At 45.3% G+C, this 17,716-nt stretch overlaps 2 protein-coding genes and 1 long non-coding RNA gene across 9 annotated transcripts in view; 2 read left to right on the plus strand and 1 right to left on the minus strand.

Annotated features, from left to right (window-relative positions):
* Window positions 1-5,535, plus strand: part of NIPA2 (NIPA magnesium transporter 2) — a 30,806-nt gene extending 25,271 nt beyond the window's left edge. For all 5 annotated transcript variants that reach the window (XM_017508506.2, XM_017508508.2, XM_037731344.1 and 2 more), the window contains one exon: window positions 4,061-5,535. In XM_017508506.2, the coding sequence (XP_017363995.1) occupies window positions 4,061-4,695 (635 nt within the window). In that variant the 3' untranslated portion in view covers window positions 4,696-5,535. The remainder of the gene's footprint in view (window positions 1-4,060) is intronic.
* A 3,398-nt stretch (window positions 5,536-8,933) lies between these two features.
* On the plus strand, window positions 8,934-17,177 carry LOC108289164. Its single transcript, XR_005196855.1, has 2 exons — window positions 8,934-9,845; window positions 15,740-17,177. It is a non-coding gene; the product is annotated as an uncharacterized LOC108289164 (long non-coding RNA).
* Window positions 10,038-17,716, minus strand: part of CYFIP1 (cytoplasmic FMR1 interacting protein 1) — a 106,870-nt gene continuing 99,191 nt past the window's right edge. For all 3 annotated transcript variants that reach the window (XM_037731343.1, XM_017508504.2, XM_017508505.2), the window contains 5 exons: window positions 15,379-15,451; window positions 14,724-14,818; window positions 13,665-13,903; window positions 13,086-13,233; window positions 10,038-10,744 (listed from right to left, as the gene is read on the minus strand). In XM_037731343.1, coding sequence (XP_037587271.1) covers window positions 10,580-10,744; window positions 13,086-13,233; window positions 13,665-13,903; window positions 14,724-14,818; window positions 15,379-15,451 — 720 coding nt within the window. In that variant the 3' untranslated portion in view covers window positions 10,038-10,579. The remainder of the gene's footprint in view (window positions 10,745-13,085; window positions 13,234-13,664; window positions 13,904-14,723; window positions 14,819-15,378; window positions 15,452-17,716) is intronic.

The raw sequence follows: 17,716 nt of genomic DNA on the forward strand, positions 1-17,716 counted from the left end.
TCACCATGTTGACCAGGATGGTCTCGATCTCTTGACCTCGTGATCCACCCGCCTCGGCCTCCCAAAGTGCTGGGATTACAGGCGTGAGCCACTGCGCCCGGCCTTTATTGAAGTTCTTGACCTAGAACCCTAACCCTAACCTAGATCATTAGTTTTTTTCCCCCCATTTTACCATTTTGTCTTTTTGCTCTGCCTTTGGGGAGATTTTCTCAGTTTTTTTTCCCCAGCCCTTCTGAGTTTTTATTTCTGTGGTTATATTGTAAATTTCTAAGAGTTTATGGATCCTGTTCTCTTGATTCCTAGTTACTTTAAAATCTTTGTCTGCTAATGTTAGTTTCTGAATTCTTTGTGGGTCCGACTCTGGGTGGTGTTTCTCTTCTGTTTTTAGGCATTTGGTTTTGTCTTTTGTCTTTTTTGCTTATTTGTTTTCTTTTTTGAGATGGAGTCTCACTCTTACTTGCCCAGGCTGGAGTGCAATGGTGTGATCTTTGCTCACTGCAACCTCTGCCTACTGGGTTCAAGCAGTTCTCCTGCCTCAGCCTCCCGAGTAGCTGGGATTACAGGCGCGCACCGCCACGCCTGGCTGATTTTCTATTTTTTGGTAGAGACAGGGTTTCTCCATGTTGGTCAGGCTGTTCTCGAACTTCTGACCTCAAATGATCCGCCCACCTTGGCCTCACAAAATGCTGGGATTCCAAGTGTGAGCCACTGCACCGGGCGTTGGCTTTTTTTTAATTGAATGCTGGACATAGGATATTAGAAGGTGTAAAGGTTTTAAGTGATGTTTTTCTTCCTTCAGAGAGAATATAAATTTCTTCTGGTAGGCAGAAGAGAATACTGCAGATCACCTTCACTCTGAAGGTGTTGTTTTAAGCTTTGTTGAGCCTGGTTTCTTTCTAGTTGGCCTTTCTTCTTCTTCTTTTTTTAAAATTTATTACATCCAGCCCAAAATGTCATTTTATTTTATTTTATTTTATTTTATTTTATTTTATTTTATTTTATTTTATTTTATTTTGAGACAGGATCTCACTCAGTCACCTAGGCTGGAGTGCAGTGGTGCGATCATGGCTCGCTGTAACCTCCGCCTCTTGGGCTCAAGTGATCATGTCACCTCAGCCTTCTGAGTAGCTGGGACTACACAGATGTGGGGTACCACATCTGGCTAATTTTTGTATCTTTTTTTGTTTGCTTGTTTTTGAAATGGAGTCTCACTCTGTCACCCAGGCTGGAGCACAGTGGTGTGATCTTGGCTCATTGCAGCCTCTGCCTCCTGGATTAAAGTGATTCTCCCGCTTCACCCTCCCAAATAGTTGCAATTAGAGGTGTGCATCACTGTGCCTGGCCCAATTTTTGTATTTTTTTTCGGTAGAGACAAGGTTTTGTCATTTTGGCCAGGCTGGTCTTGAGCTCCTGGGCTCAAGTGATCCTCCTGCCTCGGCCTCCCAAAGTGCTGGGATTACAGGCATGAGCCACCACACCTGGCCCAGTTTGCCTTTATTCTTGTTCATAACCCTGTGGCTCTCAACTGATAGCTTCGGATGTTGGTTTGGGCCCCGCCACCTAAGAAACCGAGAGCTCCAGGGCCTGTTCCTCAGTGACTTGAGTTGCTCAAATCCCTGCTTTGCCCTGTGGCCTCCTGGCCAGGCTTTCCATTTGGCTCCTCTGACCTTGGCTGTGCGGCCTGTGTGGCAGGAAACACCATAAGGGGAAATGCACACAGAAATTTGGGTTCACTACTCTTCCTTTCTGGGTCTTGGTCCAGTAAGTCCCAGCTGCTTAGGCAGCCCCAGATTCCAGCTTGTTTTTACCGAGTCCACTCAGGCGTAGGCCGGTGTTGATGGAGCTTCATGCCGTCTCACCCCTTGCTTTAGCAGTTGCCCCAGGGGAGAAGGCAGAGGTACGTGTTGGTCTGATTTTTCTCTTTTCTCTGAATTTTGGCCCCTTAAGTCCTGGCTACTTTGATTGCTGTTTGATGCCCTCGAATGAACGTTCTTTTTGTTTGTTTGGGGTTTTTTTGTTGATGTGGATCCATTGTTGGTATTTGAGGGCCAGGTTCGGCTGTTTCATCATTTCTCTGAGGATCTTAATAATAGTTTTTCTTGTTTCTCTGAGGATATTAGTTTTTTTGTTTTTAGAGGGACGGTTGTTTATTTTGAAGCTTTCTTCATCTACGTGGGAGAAACAGGGGCTTTGTGCTTTTCCGTTTGTTTTGGCTTCTCTCCACTGCACTGGACAGGAGACTCCTTCAGCCAGGCTTCACTTTCAATCTTGCCTTTACCCCACTTCAGAGACACTGTACCTTTTGAGCATTCTGTGCTGTAAACTGAATTGCTTTTTAATGTTTGATCACAGCTGATGTGTAGCATTCAGATTTCTTGGATCTGTGTATCAGTTATTAGCCTTTGCTTTTGACTTATAAAGTATTATTATCTTCGGTCCTCTTTTTTTTTTTTTTTTTTTGAGACAAGTCTCACTCTCTCTCCCAGGCTAGAGTGCAGTGGCACGATCTTGGCTCACTGCAACCTCTGCCTCCCAGGTTCAAGCGATTCCCCTGCTTCAGCCCCGCAAGTAGCTGGGATTACAGGCGTCTGCTACTGTGCCTGGCTGATTTTTGTATTTTTAGTAGAAACGGGGTTTCGCCATGTTGGCCAGGTTGGTCTCAGACCCCTGACCTCAAGTGATCTGCCCTTCTTGGCCTCCCAAAATGCTGGGATTAAAGGTTTGAGCCACTGCACCTGGTGTCTGTTTTTAATTTTGTATATTTGTGTCTTTAAAAATCCTGTTACCGTGTGTTAGTGGAGTTTGAGGAAGGACGAGTAAATTCCTATGACTTCTGTGCCTCAGTTTTCTCATCTGAAGATGTTGGTAGTATCTGACACAGGGTAGTTGAGTGCAAATTGCTGAGAAAAATGCCTGGCCCACAGTGCTACACAGTTACTGGCTGTTACCATGCTGGCTTCAATTCTCCGTATCAGCCAGAACCCCAACGGTATCTTTCAAGTTATCCAGTTGACTTGCTGGTTACTCCAGCAGCTGTCTGCAAATTTTAAAAAAAGTTTACCCCTTTTAGGGAAAACCTGATGAATAACTCTTTTCTTTTTAAGATGGAGTTTTGCTCTTGTTGCCCAGGCTGGAGTGCAATGGCGCATTCTTGGCTCACCACAACCTCTGCCTCCCGTCTTCAAGCGATTCTCCTGCCTCAGCCTCCCGAGTAGCTGGCATTACAGGTGCCCACCACCATGCCGGGCTAATTTTGTATTTTTAGCAGAGACGGGCTTTCTCCATGTTGGTCAGGCTAGTCTCAAACTCTTGACCTCAGGTGGTCCATCTGCTTCAGCCTCCCAAGGCATTGGAATTACAGGTGTGAGCCGCCGTGCCTAGCCGCATCTATAAATTGTTGGGCATTCAAGGCCACCTCGTGGTTTCTCCTCCCCCATTTTGGCCTCTGTTCTGATCCCATTGTCCCTGTTGCCTTGTGAATTAGAACACTTCAGTAGGCATAAAATGCTGCTTCAGAAATGTTAAGCGTGTGACAATTTGTGACTCTGAAGCACACATTAATCTTCAGTGTGTACATCTAAGTAAATTTTTGTGGTTGTGAGTCTGCTAGGGCAGCAAAATGAAGCTGATTTTTACTTCCAGGTCATACCTTTTCTCCCTATTGAGTTTCTTATATTTTGTTGTGGATACTGTGTTTAAGAGCAGCCAACCAGCTGGGTGCGGTGGCTCACGCATGTAATCCCAACACTTTGGGAGGTTGAGGCAGGTGGATCACGAGGTCAAGAGATCGAGACCATCATGGCCAACATGGTGAAACCCCGTCTCTACTAAAAATACAAAAATTAGCTGGACGTGGTGGCACACACCTGTGGTCCCAGCTTCTTGGGAGGCTGAGACGGGAGAATTGCTTGAACCTGGGGGGTGGAGGTTGCAGTGAGCCGAGATGGTGCCACCGCACTGAAGCCTGGTGACAGAGCAAGACTGTCTTAAAAAAAAAAAAAGAGAGAGAGAGAGAGCAGCTAACCATTTGACTCATGTAACTTTTCTTTGCCTCCTTCAGGTTTTGTGGTCTTTGCAACCCTTGTGGTCATTGTGGCCTTGATACTAATCTTTGTGGTGGGCCCTCGCCACGGACAGACAAACATCCTTGTGTACATCACAGTCTGCTCTGTGATCGGCGCGCTTTCCGTCTCCTGTGTGAAGGGCCTGGGCATCGCCATCAAGGAGCTGTTTGCCGGAAAGCCTGTTCTGCGGCACCCCCTGGCCTGGGTGCTGCTGCTGAGCCTCCTCGTCTGTGTGAGCACACAGATTAATTACCTAAATCGGGCCCTGGATATATTCAACACTTCTATCGTGACTCCAATCTATTATGTATTCTTTACAACATCTGTTTTAACTTGTTCAGCTATTCTTTTTAAGGAGTGGCAGGATATGCCTGTTGATGATGTCATTGGTACTTTGAGTGGCTTCTTTACAATCATTGTGGGGATATTCCTGTTGCATGCCTTTAAAGACGTCAGCTTTAGTCTAGCAAGTCTGCCTGTGTCTTTTCGAAAAGACGAGAAAGCAGTGAATGGCAATCTCTCTAATATGTACGAAGTTCTTAATAATAATGAAGAAAGCTTAACCTGTGGAATCGAACAACACACTGGTGACAGTATCTCCCGAAGAAATGGAAATCTGACAGCTTTTTAAGAAAAATGTAATTAAAGGTTAATATGTGATTATGAAGTGAATTTGAATATCAGAATGTGTCTGAAAAAGCATTGTCCTCAAATATTGTTCTTTAAAGGCAATCTTTTTAAAAACTTCACTCATTTGGATCACGAAATTACTTTTTTCTTCTATTTAAACAATGGTAGCTCACTAAAATGACCTCAGCACATGACGATTTCTATTAACATCATATTGTTGTAGAAGTATTTTACATTTTCATCCCTTCTCCAAAATCTGAATGCACTAATGACAGTTTTAAGTCTATAAAAATGTTTTATTTTTCCATTGGTGATGAAAGTCTGAAATGTGCATTTGTCATCCCCATTCCATCAAGCTTTTTTATTTTAAAAAAGAACACAGTTATCCCAATACATTATCCTATGATTTACCTTACCTATAAAAGTGGCTCCTGTTTGATGATTGGTTTTATTTTTGAAATATTAAGGGAAAACTAAGTTAGTGAATGAAGGAAATTCTTACAAGACAAAAAAAAGGGCGGAAATCACCACAAGGAACTATTTCTCAGGTTGTGATCTCTCACCGTGAATCCGGCTTCCTGTGTGCATTCGATGGCCGCCTTAGCACCTCATCAGACCAGCGCCTCCTGCCTGTTGTTGCAACCTGGCCGGGTTTATTCTTCAGTTGCCCGAATCCCATGCTGCCTGGAACCTTGATGATTACCGTTTTACATCAGCTCTTGTACTTTTTAGTATATTTTCATAATGAGTTATACTGTCATTTAGACTTGGAACAGCTCTCAGAAATAGAAGACTAGGGTTATCTCTTATATTTAGCTCATGTTACAATAAAAAGTTGAAAAGAAGTTCTTTTCTAAGTCTGAATGTTTAGAACAGACTTAAAATGTTTATAAAATATGGTCTGTTTGTACCAAGTACTTTGCTTAAGAGCTCCTTTGGGCCACTATATATTTTGGTTTCTAGAAAATGTTTATGAAGAAGTTGATGGAAAATTGCAAACACATGCAGAAAAGGTAGAATAATAAAAAAGGTCTAATGAACCCCATGCAGCTGTTGAACCTGTCCACTCATAACCACTGACTGGCCTTTAGTATTGGCAGAGTTAATTTCCACCTGGTGATGGGAAGAGAACGTTCATCTGTTCCAGTCCGTGGCTCCTGCCTGGAGGTTACCCAAAGGTGCGTCAGTGCCAAACCATCAGTCCCCGAGAGTCTCGCACGCCGACGATGCTGGCATCCCGTGCAGCCACCATTGGCTGCATGGAAAGTCCCTTTTTTCTGAGTTTAGCATTGGCCTTCTAAGGAGCTGTTTTAGATGTTTTTCCTAACTGCCTCTTTCCGTGTCATTTAATACTACAGATGTACTCTATATCTGTTTATATACTGTACCTACATCTGTGCTTTGTATATAAAAGAACCAGTTTTCACCCCCTTGAGGATAGAGGCCTTGTTGAACATACATAGGTTAATAAAAAAAAGCTTTTTCTAATAAAAAATTCTTAGCTAACATTTTATAGCACTTGAGATTGTCTTATACCTAAATATTACATTATATATTTGGTATGTAATTAAGCCTTATAAAACTTGGTAATTTTTTTTTTTTTTTTTTGAGACAGAAGAGTCTTGCTCTGTCGCCAGGCTGGAGTACAGTGGCATAATCTTGGCTCCCCGCAAGCTCTGCCTCCTGGGTTCAAGTGAGTCTCCTGCCTCAGCCTCCCAAGTAGCTGGGACTACTCGCCCAGCTAATTTTATATTTTTTTTACTAGAGACGGGGTTTCCCTGTGGTGGCCAGGATGGCCTTGATCTCTTGACCTCGTGATCTGCCCGCCTCCGTCTCCCAGAGTGTTGGGATGGATCAATTATAGGTGTGAGCTACTGCACTGGGCCAAAACTTGGCAGTTTAAAGTAATTTATCCGTCTGTTTGTGCCCTCTTATTTCCTTGAGCAGTGGTTTGTAGTTCTCCTTGAAGAGGTCCTTCACATCCCTTGTTACTTGTATTCCTAGGTGTTTTATTCTCTTTGTAGCAATTGTGAATGGGAGTTCATGATTTGGCTCTGTTAGTCTGTTATTGGTATATAGGAAGGCTTGTGATTTTTGCACATCGATTTTGTATCCGGAGACTTTGCTGAAGTAGCTTATCAGCTTAAGGAGATTCTGGGCTGAGACGATGGGGTCTTCTAAATATACAGTCAATTCATCTACAAACAGGTACATTTGATGTCTTCTCTTCCTATTCGAATACTCTTTATTTCATTCTCTTGCCTAATGGCCCTAGCCAGAACTTCCAATACTGTGTTGAATAGGAGTGGTGAGAGAGGGCATTCTTGTCTTGTGCCAGTTTCAAAGGGAATGCTTCCAGTTTTTGCCCATTCAGTATGATACTGGCTGTGGGTTTGTCATAAATAGCTCTTATTATTTTGAGATATGATCCATCGATACCTAGTTTATTGAGAGTTTTTAGCATAAAGGGCTGTTGAATTTTGTCACAGACCTTCTCTGCATCTGTTGAGACAATCATGGTTTTTTTCTTTGGTTTTGTTGATGTGATGGATTACGTTAATAGATTTGCCTATGTTGAACCGGCCTTCATCCCCGGGATGAAGCCGACTTGGTCGTGATGGATAAGCTTTTTGATGTGCTGTTGGATTCGTTTTGCCTAGTATTTTATTAAAGATTTTTTGTATCAATGTTCATCATGGATATTGGCCTGAAATTTTCTTTTTCAGTTGTGTCTCTGCCAGGTTTTGGTGTCAGGATGATGCTGGTCTCATAAAATGAGTTAGGGAGGATTCCCCCTTTTTGTATTGTTTGGTACCAGCTCCTCTTTGTACCTCTGGTAGAATTTGGCTGTGAACCTGTCTGCTCTATTAATTGCTGCCTCAACTTCAAACCTTGTTATTGGTCTATTCACGAATTCAACTTCTTCCTTGTTTAGTTTGGGAGTGCATACGTCTCCAGGAATTTACCCATTTCTTCTAGATTTACTGGCTTATTTGCATAGTGGTGTTGGTAGTACTCTCTGATGGTAGTTTGTATTTTTGTGGAATCGGTGGTGATATCCCCTTTATCATCGTTTTATTGCATCTAGTTGAATCTTCTCTCTCTTTATTAGTGTGGCTAGTGGTCTATTTTGTTGATCTTTTCAAAAAACCAGCTCCTGGAATTACTGATTTGTTGAAGGTTTTTTTTGTGTGTCTGTATCTCCTTTAATTCTGCTTTGATCTTAGTTATTTCTTGCCTTCTGTTAGCTTTTGACTGTGTTGGATCTTGCTCCTCTAGTTCTTCCCCCCCCCCCCCCCCCCCCCCCCCCCCCCCCCCCCCCCCCCCCCCCCCCCCCCCCCCCCCCCCCCCGCCGAGATGGAGTCTTGCTGTCACCCAGGCTGGAGTGCAGTGGCACAATCTTGACTCACTGCAACCTCCGCCTCCCGGGTTCAAGCAGTTCTCCTGCCGCAGTCTCCCAAGTAGCTGGGATTACAGGCACGTGCCACTATGCCTAGCCAACTTTTTTTTGCATTTTTAGTAGAGACAGCATTTTACCATGTTGGCCACACTGGTCTCCACTCCTGACCTGGTGATCCGTCCGCCGCAGCCTCCCAAAGTGGTGCGATTACAGGCATGAGCCACTGCAGCCTCCTCTAGTGCTTTTAATTGTGACGTTGATTTTTTTATCTTACCTTGCTTCTCCGGTGGCATTTAGTGCTACACATTTCCCTCTAGACACTGCTTTAAATGCGTCCCAGAGAGTCTGGTATGTTGTGTCTTCGTTCTCATTGGTTTCGAAGAACATCTTTATTTCTGCCTTCATTATTTATTCAGTAGTCATTGAGGAGCAGGTTGTTCAGTTTCCATGTAGTAATGTGGTTTTGAGTGAGTTTCTTAATTCTGAGTTCTAATTTGGTTACACCGTGGTCTGAGAGACTGTTATGATTTCTGTTCTTTCGGATTTGCTGAGGAGTGATTTACTGCCACTTATGTAGTCAGTTTTAGAGTAAGTGCCATGTGCTGAGAAGACTGTATATTCTGTGGTTTTGGGGTGGAGAGTTCTCTAGATGGCCATTAGGTCTGCTTGGTCCAGATCTGAGTTCAAGTCCTGGATATCCTTGTTAATTTTCTGTCTCATTGATCTAATATTGACAGTGGAGTGTTAAAGTCTCCCACAGTTATTGTGCCAGAGTCTAAGTCTCTTTGTAAGAACTTGCTTTATGTGTCTGTGTGCTCCTGTATTGGGTACATATTTAGGATAGTTAACTCTTACTGTTGCATTGATCCTCTTATCATTATGTAATGCCCTTCTTTGTCTCTTGATCTTTGTTGGATTAAAGTCTGTTTTATCGGAGACTAGGATTGCAACCCTGCTTTTATTTGCTCTCCAATTGCTTGGTAAGTGTTCCTCCGTCCCTTTATTTTGAGCCTTTGTGTGTCTTTGCACGTGAGATGGGTTTTGTTTTCATCTTACTGTATACTTTCTAAGATAAGCACAGCTAGCACCTCTAAATCTGCAGCAGAATGCTGGCTCCAGGGTTATTTACATTACCAAAAGCATTTTTAGGGAACTTTTTATAAGGAAAGAGAGTTGTGTTAAGCTTCTTGTCACTCAGGTTTGGCAGTACAGCAGGATGGTTCCCTTTCTTTTCTGTGCCGTGTGTGATGCTTCTGAGTTTCCAAAGGCCTATGGAAAAGTCAAGTAGGTGAGGCCCACTTTTTATGGCAACGTGGCATCCATAGAAAATGTTAGAACTGAGGAAAGTTGCAATACTCCAAATAATATAGAACGACTGCCAGGTTACGCCATAAAGTGAGTTCAGTTAGTCACGCTGGCCTCGTGTTTCTCTGTAGTATTTGTTTACAGTAGACAGGCGTAGCATTTTTTTTTCCCAGTTAGGCTTTTTTAGAACCTCATTGCCTTAATACTTTAAAGTTTGGCTTTAGTTTCTCAATTCTAAAACATGTTGATGATGCTACGGGTAGTCTAGACTGATTACCTTTTATTCTGACAGGTCACGTGGACCAGCTTCAGTCACGTGAGCCCTGTGTAAAGAGGGGGACAGATGAAGGCTGGACTGAAGTGCCCCCCGGCCCCTTTCTGGAGCACCCACTGTCCCCGGCTCATCTCCTCCAACAGTGCAGGCCTCCTCCAGCTCGTGGGCACAGGTAACAGGCACTGAGTAGCCTCTTCATGTCCAGATTGGAACAGCCCACGGGGCCGTTTTATACCTCATTTGCCTGCGGAATCCTAAATATAAAGCTGTAGGTCTGAGCCGGGCCTGTTGTGCGAGCTCAGATCATAATGAGTTCCTTGCCAAGCCAAGCAGCACAGAGCTGTAGTGAATGAACGAACACAGATAGACCTCATTAGTTTTATTTCTATATCCTTTTGGTCTGATCTCATGTTAGATTTTGTCACAACTGGATTTAGTGGAAGCAGGGGAATCAAGTTCACTATTTTCTGAAACACTGATACAAAAAAGGGATGGAAACAATGACTTAGAACTAAGATTGTTCATAAAAGGCTGTGAGAAGGATCCTTACACAAAAGCTAAGTAGGTACATTTAATGGGAACTAGTAAGGGATTTAATACATTTGCTGGTATTAAGTTTCTTACGGAATGAACCATAGCTGGCTGCCAGAACATCCCATAGAAAAACAGTAATTTTGTAAGAATGTGATGGCAACAATCAACAGCCAGCATGCTCCGAGTTCCTAATTAACAAAAGCATATACAATTTTAGACTAGAAAAATAAGTCAGTTTTATAAAATTAAGCTTTTAGATGAAAAGCACCCCCTTTGACAGGCACAGAGATACTGAAAAATAGTCCCTAAAAATCTCACTAAATACCGACAGAGAAGCATGCCACGCTGAGTTACGGAGTGCAGCCCGCGCCCTCAGCTGCTGGCCAAGGACTGGTGGATGGGCGGCTGGAAGCAGCGCACGTGCTCCACTGGTGTGCTCTCCCCGTCGCCTGACTTCAGGTACTTATCCAGGATGGTGATGATCTCGTCATTGAGAATCTGGAACTTGCGAATTCGCTCCACCATCTTCTTCAAAGGCTACAACCATGAATATTAGGATGTTTTACTATTAACACCTGAACATTTATTTATTCTTCATGTTTCACAATGTTAGGATTCTTTTCTCAGAAAAATAATAGCAAACGGAATTGACACACATACTTGCTTTTTTTTTTAAGATAGATAGATAGGGTGTCACTCTGATGCCTCAGTTGGCATGCAGTGGCATGATCAGCGCCCACTGTAGCCTCACCCTCCTGGACTTACTTAGATCTCCTGAGTAGCTGGGATCACAGGCATGTACCACCACATGCAGCTAATTAAAAAATTTTTTGTAGAGACGAGGTCTGTTGCCCAGGATGGTCTTGAACTCCTCCTGACCTCAAGCAATCCTCCTCCTCCTGAGCCTCCCAAACTGTTGGGACTGTACTTAGGAGCCACCACTCCCAGCCACATCCCATCTCTTTAATGCAGCAGTTGGAACAATGAATATATTTTGAATTTAGAATTCCTCTGTTGGTTTCCTGCTGCTGTAGATTCATTCATATGCACAACTTACAGGCTTATTCCTTCCACATCAGCAATTAAGAATCTACTGTCTGCACAAAGCTGGGGATCTACAGATGAAGATGATGTTGTCAGTGGACAAAGGCCCATCAACTAACACAAGTTTAGACTTCCAGTGTGGAAATACTGATAGGATACTTTGACAGAGCCTCCTGCTACAACAGCAATAGAGAATGTGAATAAAGAACATCCACGCAAACCAAAAGCTTTGAAAAGCACTGCTGGTTCTGCCCATGGCAGGTGGTAAGGGGGCAGCCAGTGCCCAGAGTGGATGGGCAGCTGCAAGTGCGCGTCTCCGGACGAAAGCAATCTAAATTAAGTCCAATTAGATAAAGACCCCCCAGTAACCCAACACACAAGGAAAGGGCAGTTTTAAAACACCGCCAAGGCCTTCAGATATTAGAATGAAAAGATAACAGAATATAGAATACATGAACTGGATAAAGAAGAGAAGGAAAAAATTCATTTAAGACAATAAAACTGTCAGTTACCACCAAGATTTGAAGAGCTGAGGAGAGTTAACTAAGACACGTGAAGACAGTACTCTGGATACAGCTCTGGGAGCCATGGAAATGGTGTGGGAGAGGCCCATGACCCGGAGCCTGTGACTGCGCCGCCCTCTGCTGCACAGAGCCTGGGTGGGTGTGGTTAAACCTGGACTGTTAGACAGGGAGAGTATCTGGGTTGTCCTCTCAGTATCATCATATCAGGAATGTTCTCTGGCTAGCAGCAGAAGACTAGAAGCTAAGGCTGCCCCATCTACTGTTGCTGGAGGGAGCCACCTGGAAAGCATGAGAAGGAAGGGTGACCCAGTCCTACAGCTGCAAGCTGTGCCTAAGCCTGAAGTCCTCCAGGGTGAACAAGACACCTTGGACACATTGATTTTGGCTTCATGAGACCAAGTAGACGACCTAGCTGAGCCCGGCTGTACCCCGGCATCTGACTTAGAGATCTGTGAGATCATCAGTGGTGTTTAAACTGCCAAGCCTGTGGCAACTGATGTTATGGAAGCAACAGAAAACTAATTCAACAGGGCTGGGTGCGGTGGATCACACCTGTAATCCTAGCATTTTGGGAGGCCAAGGTGGGTGGATCACCTCAGGTCAGGGGTTCGAGATCAGCCTGGCCAACATGGTGAAACCCCATCTCTACTAAAAATGCAGAAATTAGCCAGGCGTGGTGACGGGCACCTGTAATCCCAGCTACATGGGAGGCTGAGGCAGGAGAATGACTTGAACCCGGGAGGCGGAGGTTGCAGTGAGCCGAGATTGGGCCACTGCACTCCAGCCTGGGCAACAAGAGCAAAACTCTTGTCTAAAACAAAACAAAACAACTAATTCAACAGAGGGATGTGAAGAATAGAATGAGAAGGTCTAATACATGTCTAACTGAAGTCCTGAATGGCAAGAATAGGGAGAATGGAAGGGAAGCTAAAATATTTCAAAAGATAATGGCTGAGTATTTTCCAGAATTCAACTATGAGGAATCCATAAAATGACAAAGACAAAAGGCCTTTAAAGCAGCCAAAAAGCACACTTTTGAATTCTAGAGAGCCTGAAGACTGGAATAGTTGCCAAAGTTCTGTAAATGCAGATCCTGTAACACTTGAAGTAAATCTTAAGTACCTTGAGAAGGCAAATGGAACAGTGAGGATTTTCTCTGCCAGAATATGCTTTACTGGCCAATTATATCTAGATTCATTTTGGGAATGAAAAGAACGTTTCTGTTGGTGGTACCTTAGGTACTAGGTCAAAAAACATTCACCGAAACAAGAACTTGTAACATAGATAGCAGGAGATTTTCATCCACATACCACATTTTTAATAATCTCGTCTTTGCCATCATGTTTCTGGACTTTAAGTAGATGGTAGCAGAAATCCAGCACAGCAAAACGCCGCTGCTGCCCAAGAAGTACGATGATCATACAGCCAGCCCAGTGTAGCCCATCACCAAAGCACTGCCTAGAAACAAGCAGAAACACAATGGGAGGTGAGTGACATGTTACCAAGTCTTCTCTGTCTCCAGATGGCAGTGAGCAAGCCATCTGCACTACTGTCTGTGCCACGCGGCAGCTGGCTGTTGCCTCATTTTGGTAAATACCTTTTTTGGGCTCTTCTGGTGTGCTACTTCCTAATGCTTTTTAAGTCATATCCCCTCTGTGGTGAATGACTTACAGACCTCCCACCTAGAAAAATGCACGTCCAACTCGTATACAATTGCTGTGGTTCAGAGACTCCCAGAATACTAGAGTCCTGAGTCAACTCTTCAGCATCAAGGAAGAATCCCCGCTGAGAAGGCTGAACAGTGACCTTCTGGTCACTTCCCCAGGAGCACGGCTGGCCTAACACCCTGCCCTGCTGTCGGCTCCATCCTGCTCTGAGCACACACTTACTCGACTGTGAACTCGTGTGTCCCTACGGGAATGCAGTACACAAACTGCATGGCACTCCACAGCCTGTGGAACTCCACACACTCATCCACATGCATGACCCCATTGCTGGGCAGAGGCCCGCGCCAGATCGGGTCGTCCAGAAAGCTCCGGATCCGCGTCAGGATGACCTCAAACATGGACAGGCCGCAGCACAGGCGCTCCTTGGTCAGCAGGTCCCCCTCTCTTGCGATGGCAATTTGCTGCAGGAGGAACAAGCGTAATGCTGTGGGCCCTGCAGGCATTCAGCTACTCCACGTCCTGTATGTTTTTTTGGAGACAGGATTTCACTCTGCTGGTCAGGCTGGGGTGCAGTGGCATAATCATACCTCACTGCAGCCTTGACGTCCCAGGCTCAAGCGACCCTCCTGCCTCAGCCCTCCCAGGGACTGAGAGGACAGATGCATGCCGCCACACCTGAATAATATTTATATTTTTTGTAGAGACAGGGTTTTGCCATGTTGTCCAGACTGGTCTCGAACTCCTGTCTTGGCCTCCCAAAGTGCTGGGATGACAGGAATGAACCATGGCTCCTGGCCCTGGAAGCATGTTTTGGGTGGGGTAGGTTTGCTGGCATCTAATGTGGAGGCCAGGGATGCTGCTAAACATCTACCATGCACAGGACAACCCAGCCCCCACCATAAAAGAGTTACCTGGTCCCAAATGGCTGAGAAACCCTTACTTAGCATAAGCTGCTGGCTCACTGTGGAGCTCTGCCCTGACACCTTGCCTCCTGGCCTCATTTCTTCCGTTCTTAAACACCTGTGGAAAAGCCTTCTTCATGACGGGCTGGACACTAACAAGTGACATCTATAAGAGTCTTACGTGCCAGGTGATGTGCTAAGCCCTTTCCCAGCGTTAGCTCACTTTAAGTCCCCGACCACCCTGGGAGGCAGTCCGAGTGCACACCCAACTTGTGACACTGGATTTCACGATGCCTTTCATTCTGGCTCCCAACCGGGCTGCCTGGCCTGACGTGGATGCCCAGCTGGCAACAGCCACAGCCGCCACAGCACACATTACCTGAGGGGTCCCCAGTCTTTCGATCAGTGGGACAAGATGCAGCGGGGCGTACTTTGACTCTAGTCTCTTCATTTTGGCATCAAGTCTCTCCCCCTCTGCAGTGGAAAAAATATTTTACTATATTCTGCTCCTTTGTATGAAAGGATAATTGCAAAAGTTTAAATTTGTTTAAAAAACAAAAGATTTTAAAGTTAACATTATGTATACACATTTTCTTTAAAAATTATCTTACGAATTTGGCTCAGTTAACATTTTATTTCAAACTGGCAGGACTGATTATCTGCTCAATATTCATCTTTCACTTACTATTTCAAATGTAATCAAAGGCAGAAAATGGCACAGTGAGCCCCCATGATCCACCACAGCAATTATCAACTCATGGCCACTCTTTGCTTCCTATATACCCATCTCCCCCTGCGATTAATACTTGGAAGCAATTCCAAGTATTAAGACGTCGGATCATTGCAGCCCTATTTCTCAGACTTCACGTAACTAGGTTCTGTACACTCCTCATTACCCCTGCATATGATTAAACAGGCACCAAACTCTCACTCTGCACTGGCCCTTAGTTCTCCGGCTGCACAGAATAGGTACCACTCCCACAGATGGCAGTCTGGACAGCCGGGGGACGGGGAGGGGGAGTCCGCAGGCTCACCTTTCACATGGACTCGCGGCAAGATATTCTGGAAGGGAGCCGCATGCAGGAGGTCACAGACTTCTTCTAAAGACTAGAGCAGAGAAAGAGAAGGGCACATTAGGGAGACAGACAGAGAGCGAGCTGGTGCTGAAAACAAAGAGCCTCTTTGCCTTTTACATGAATAAACTCTTCTTTGTGATAATGGAAATGCTTCTGTCTGTCCTTCCACAGTGGCAGCCACCAGGCCATGTACGGCTAGTAAGTACTTGGACTGTGGCTTGTGCACTTGAGGAACTGAATTTTTAATTTTAGTTACCTTTAATTAATTTAAATATAGACACAGGTAAGACCCAGTGTTGAATGTGGCTCTGTTTTCCAGGCTTTACCAGTTTGGCAGCTCTCTCCCCATCCTTCCCTGCTAAATTTGCCACCAGGCTCTTAAGAAACACAGGGTATGATGAGACCCCACGGCACTGACAGAAGGCAAGGGCATCTGCAAACGAGGGAGGTGGGAGGAACAGGGAGGCCCACCCCGGTGTCCACGCCCACTCATTCTCCACAGAGCTCAAAATAAAGTTGTGGGTCATCATGCTGAACCTACTAATGGGTCACAAACTCCTTTACGAGGTAATAAAAACCCCACGTGAGGCCCATTCTCCAGGGTAATGCGTATGTAGAGAAAATGCACCTCCAGGATCACGGGGATGGCAGAACCCCAAAAATCGACCACGGACCCAAAGACGCTAAGAAATAGTTCAACTGCTGTTCATCTTTAGAGGAGAGGGCTCTCAGGCCACTACAGTGCGCACAAACACCCCACAGAGCAGGCAGAAGATGATGGGGCCTTCAGTGCCTCCTACGCTACAGCCATGCTGAAATCTTGATGTTCCACAGGAGTAAAAGAAAGAAGTAAACAAAGAAACAGCTATTAGAAAATGGAAGAAATGCTGACATGAGATTCTAACTTCTGAGGACCTCCCAGAGATGACGGCAAAACTAAAACCAAGAGGAAGAAAAGCAGACTTTTCCATACTCATCAATGTCAATCCAGTGCCAGCAGCCGGCCAGACGCCGTCTGCTCCGCGTCTTTCCCTAAGCTGCTAATACAGCATCAGACTCCATCCAGAAGCCAACAGAGGGCCAGCTGCTGCCGTGACAACGCTCAGGAACTGTCTGAGCTAAGAGACTGTCCCAGTGAATTCCGTCCTGCCTGCTCCAAACGTGTGGTTCTGTAATTATTTAATGTCCATCCCAGGACTCCCTGACATTCATTTTGTAGGTAAAGAAACTTGTGAGTTTATCTTATTTCCAGAAAGGACAGCTGGACAAAAGAGAAACCAGCTGTAATGGGTCCTTGCCACTATCTGAATCAGTGCCACATGCTGTCTCTCCTTTAGGAAAGCCTGGGTCTCACCTGGCCAACCTGAGGCCAGTGACCAGACAGCCATCCTCAGGCTTGGACATCCACAGAGGCTGTGGTTTGGATGTTGTCTGTTCCTGCCAGAATTCATGGTGAGACTTAATTGCCAATGTAGCAGTGTTGGAAGGTGGTCGGTCTGAGAAATGACAGATTTCTTACAAGACTGGGTTCATTCTCCCACTGCTGGATTAGTTCTTGCCGGAATGGGTGAGTTCCTGTGAGAGCAGCTTGTTGGAAACAAGGCTGCCTTTCACATTTGTTGGCTTTGCATACCCCCACATCCCTTTCTGCCTTCCCAGCAGCTGAAGCAGCATGAGGCCCTGACAGATGAGCTGTCTGATCTTGGACTTCCCAGCCTCCAGAGTCATGAGTCAAATAAACTCCTTTTCTTTATAAATTACTCAGTCTCAGGCACGGCTGCGGCAACGCAAGACGGACTAAGCAGATGAGACGGGGTACACCTGCTGTACGCCCAGCTCGCTAGTTAGGAGGGAAGGCAGGAGAGGCCTCAGGAAACGCTGCCCATGAAGGGAATATTCCTACATTAAATATTTAAAATTCATAGCGAGAGATTACATTTAAATGGATGCTTCCTAACATCTCTGGCTTTTAAAAATTCACAATTATTTGGGGAATATGTCTTTAGAGCGGGGCCACCCTGGACACTGGCTTCTTGCTAGCCTGAACACAGGTGGGTTCTCCATGTTGTGCCGCTCACACTCGCAGTGGGGAGGGCAGCATGGGAGGGGACGCTCACCTGGGGGCCCCACCAAGCCTGTGGGTGGCTGGGACAATGAGGGCCTGAGGCTGCCTCAGTCCCTCTTTGAAACCATTTAGGGGTCTGCTTAGGAGTGCGAGGATATGGGGCAATGGAGGCGGTCGGCTCCCAGATGCGTCAGGCCTGACCTGGAACTCCCCTGACATGTGAGCCAACGC

The sequence above is a fragment of the Cebus imitator genome, unplaced genomic scaffold (assembly GCF_001604975.1).
Source record: "Cebus imitator isolate Cc_AM_T3 unplaced genomic scaffold, Cebus_imitator-1.0 Scaffold392, whole genome shotgun sequence".
In the NCBI taxonomy this organism is placed as follows: Eukaryota; Metazoa; Chordata; class Mammalia; order Primates; family Cebidae; genus Cebus; species Cebus imitator.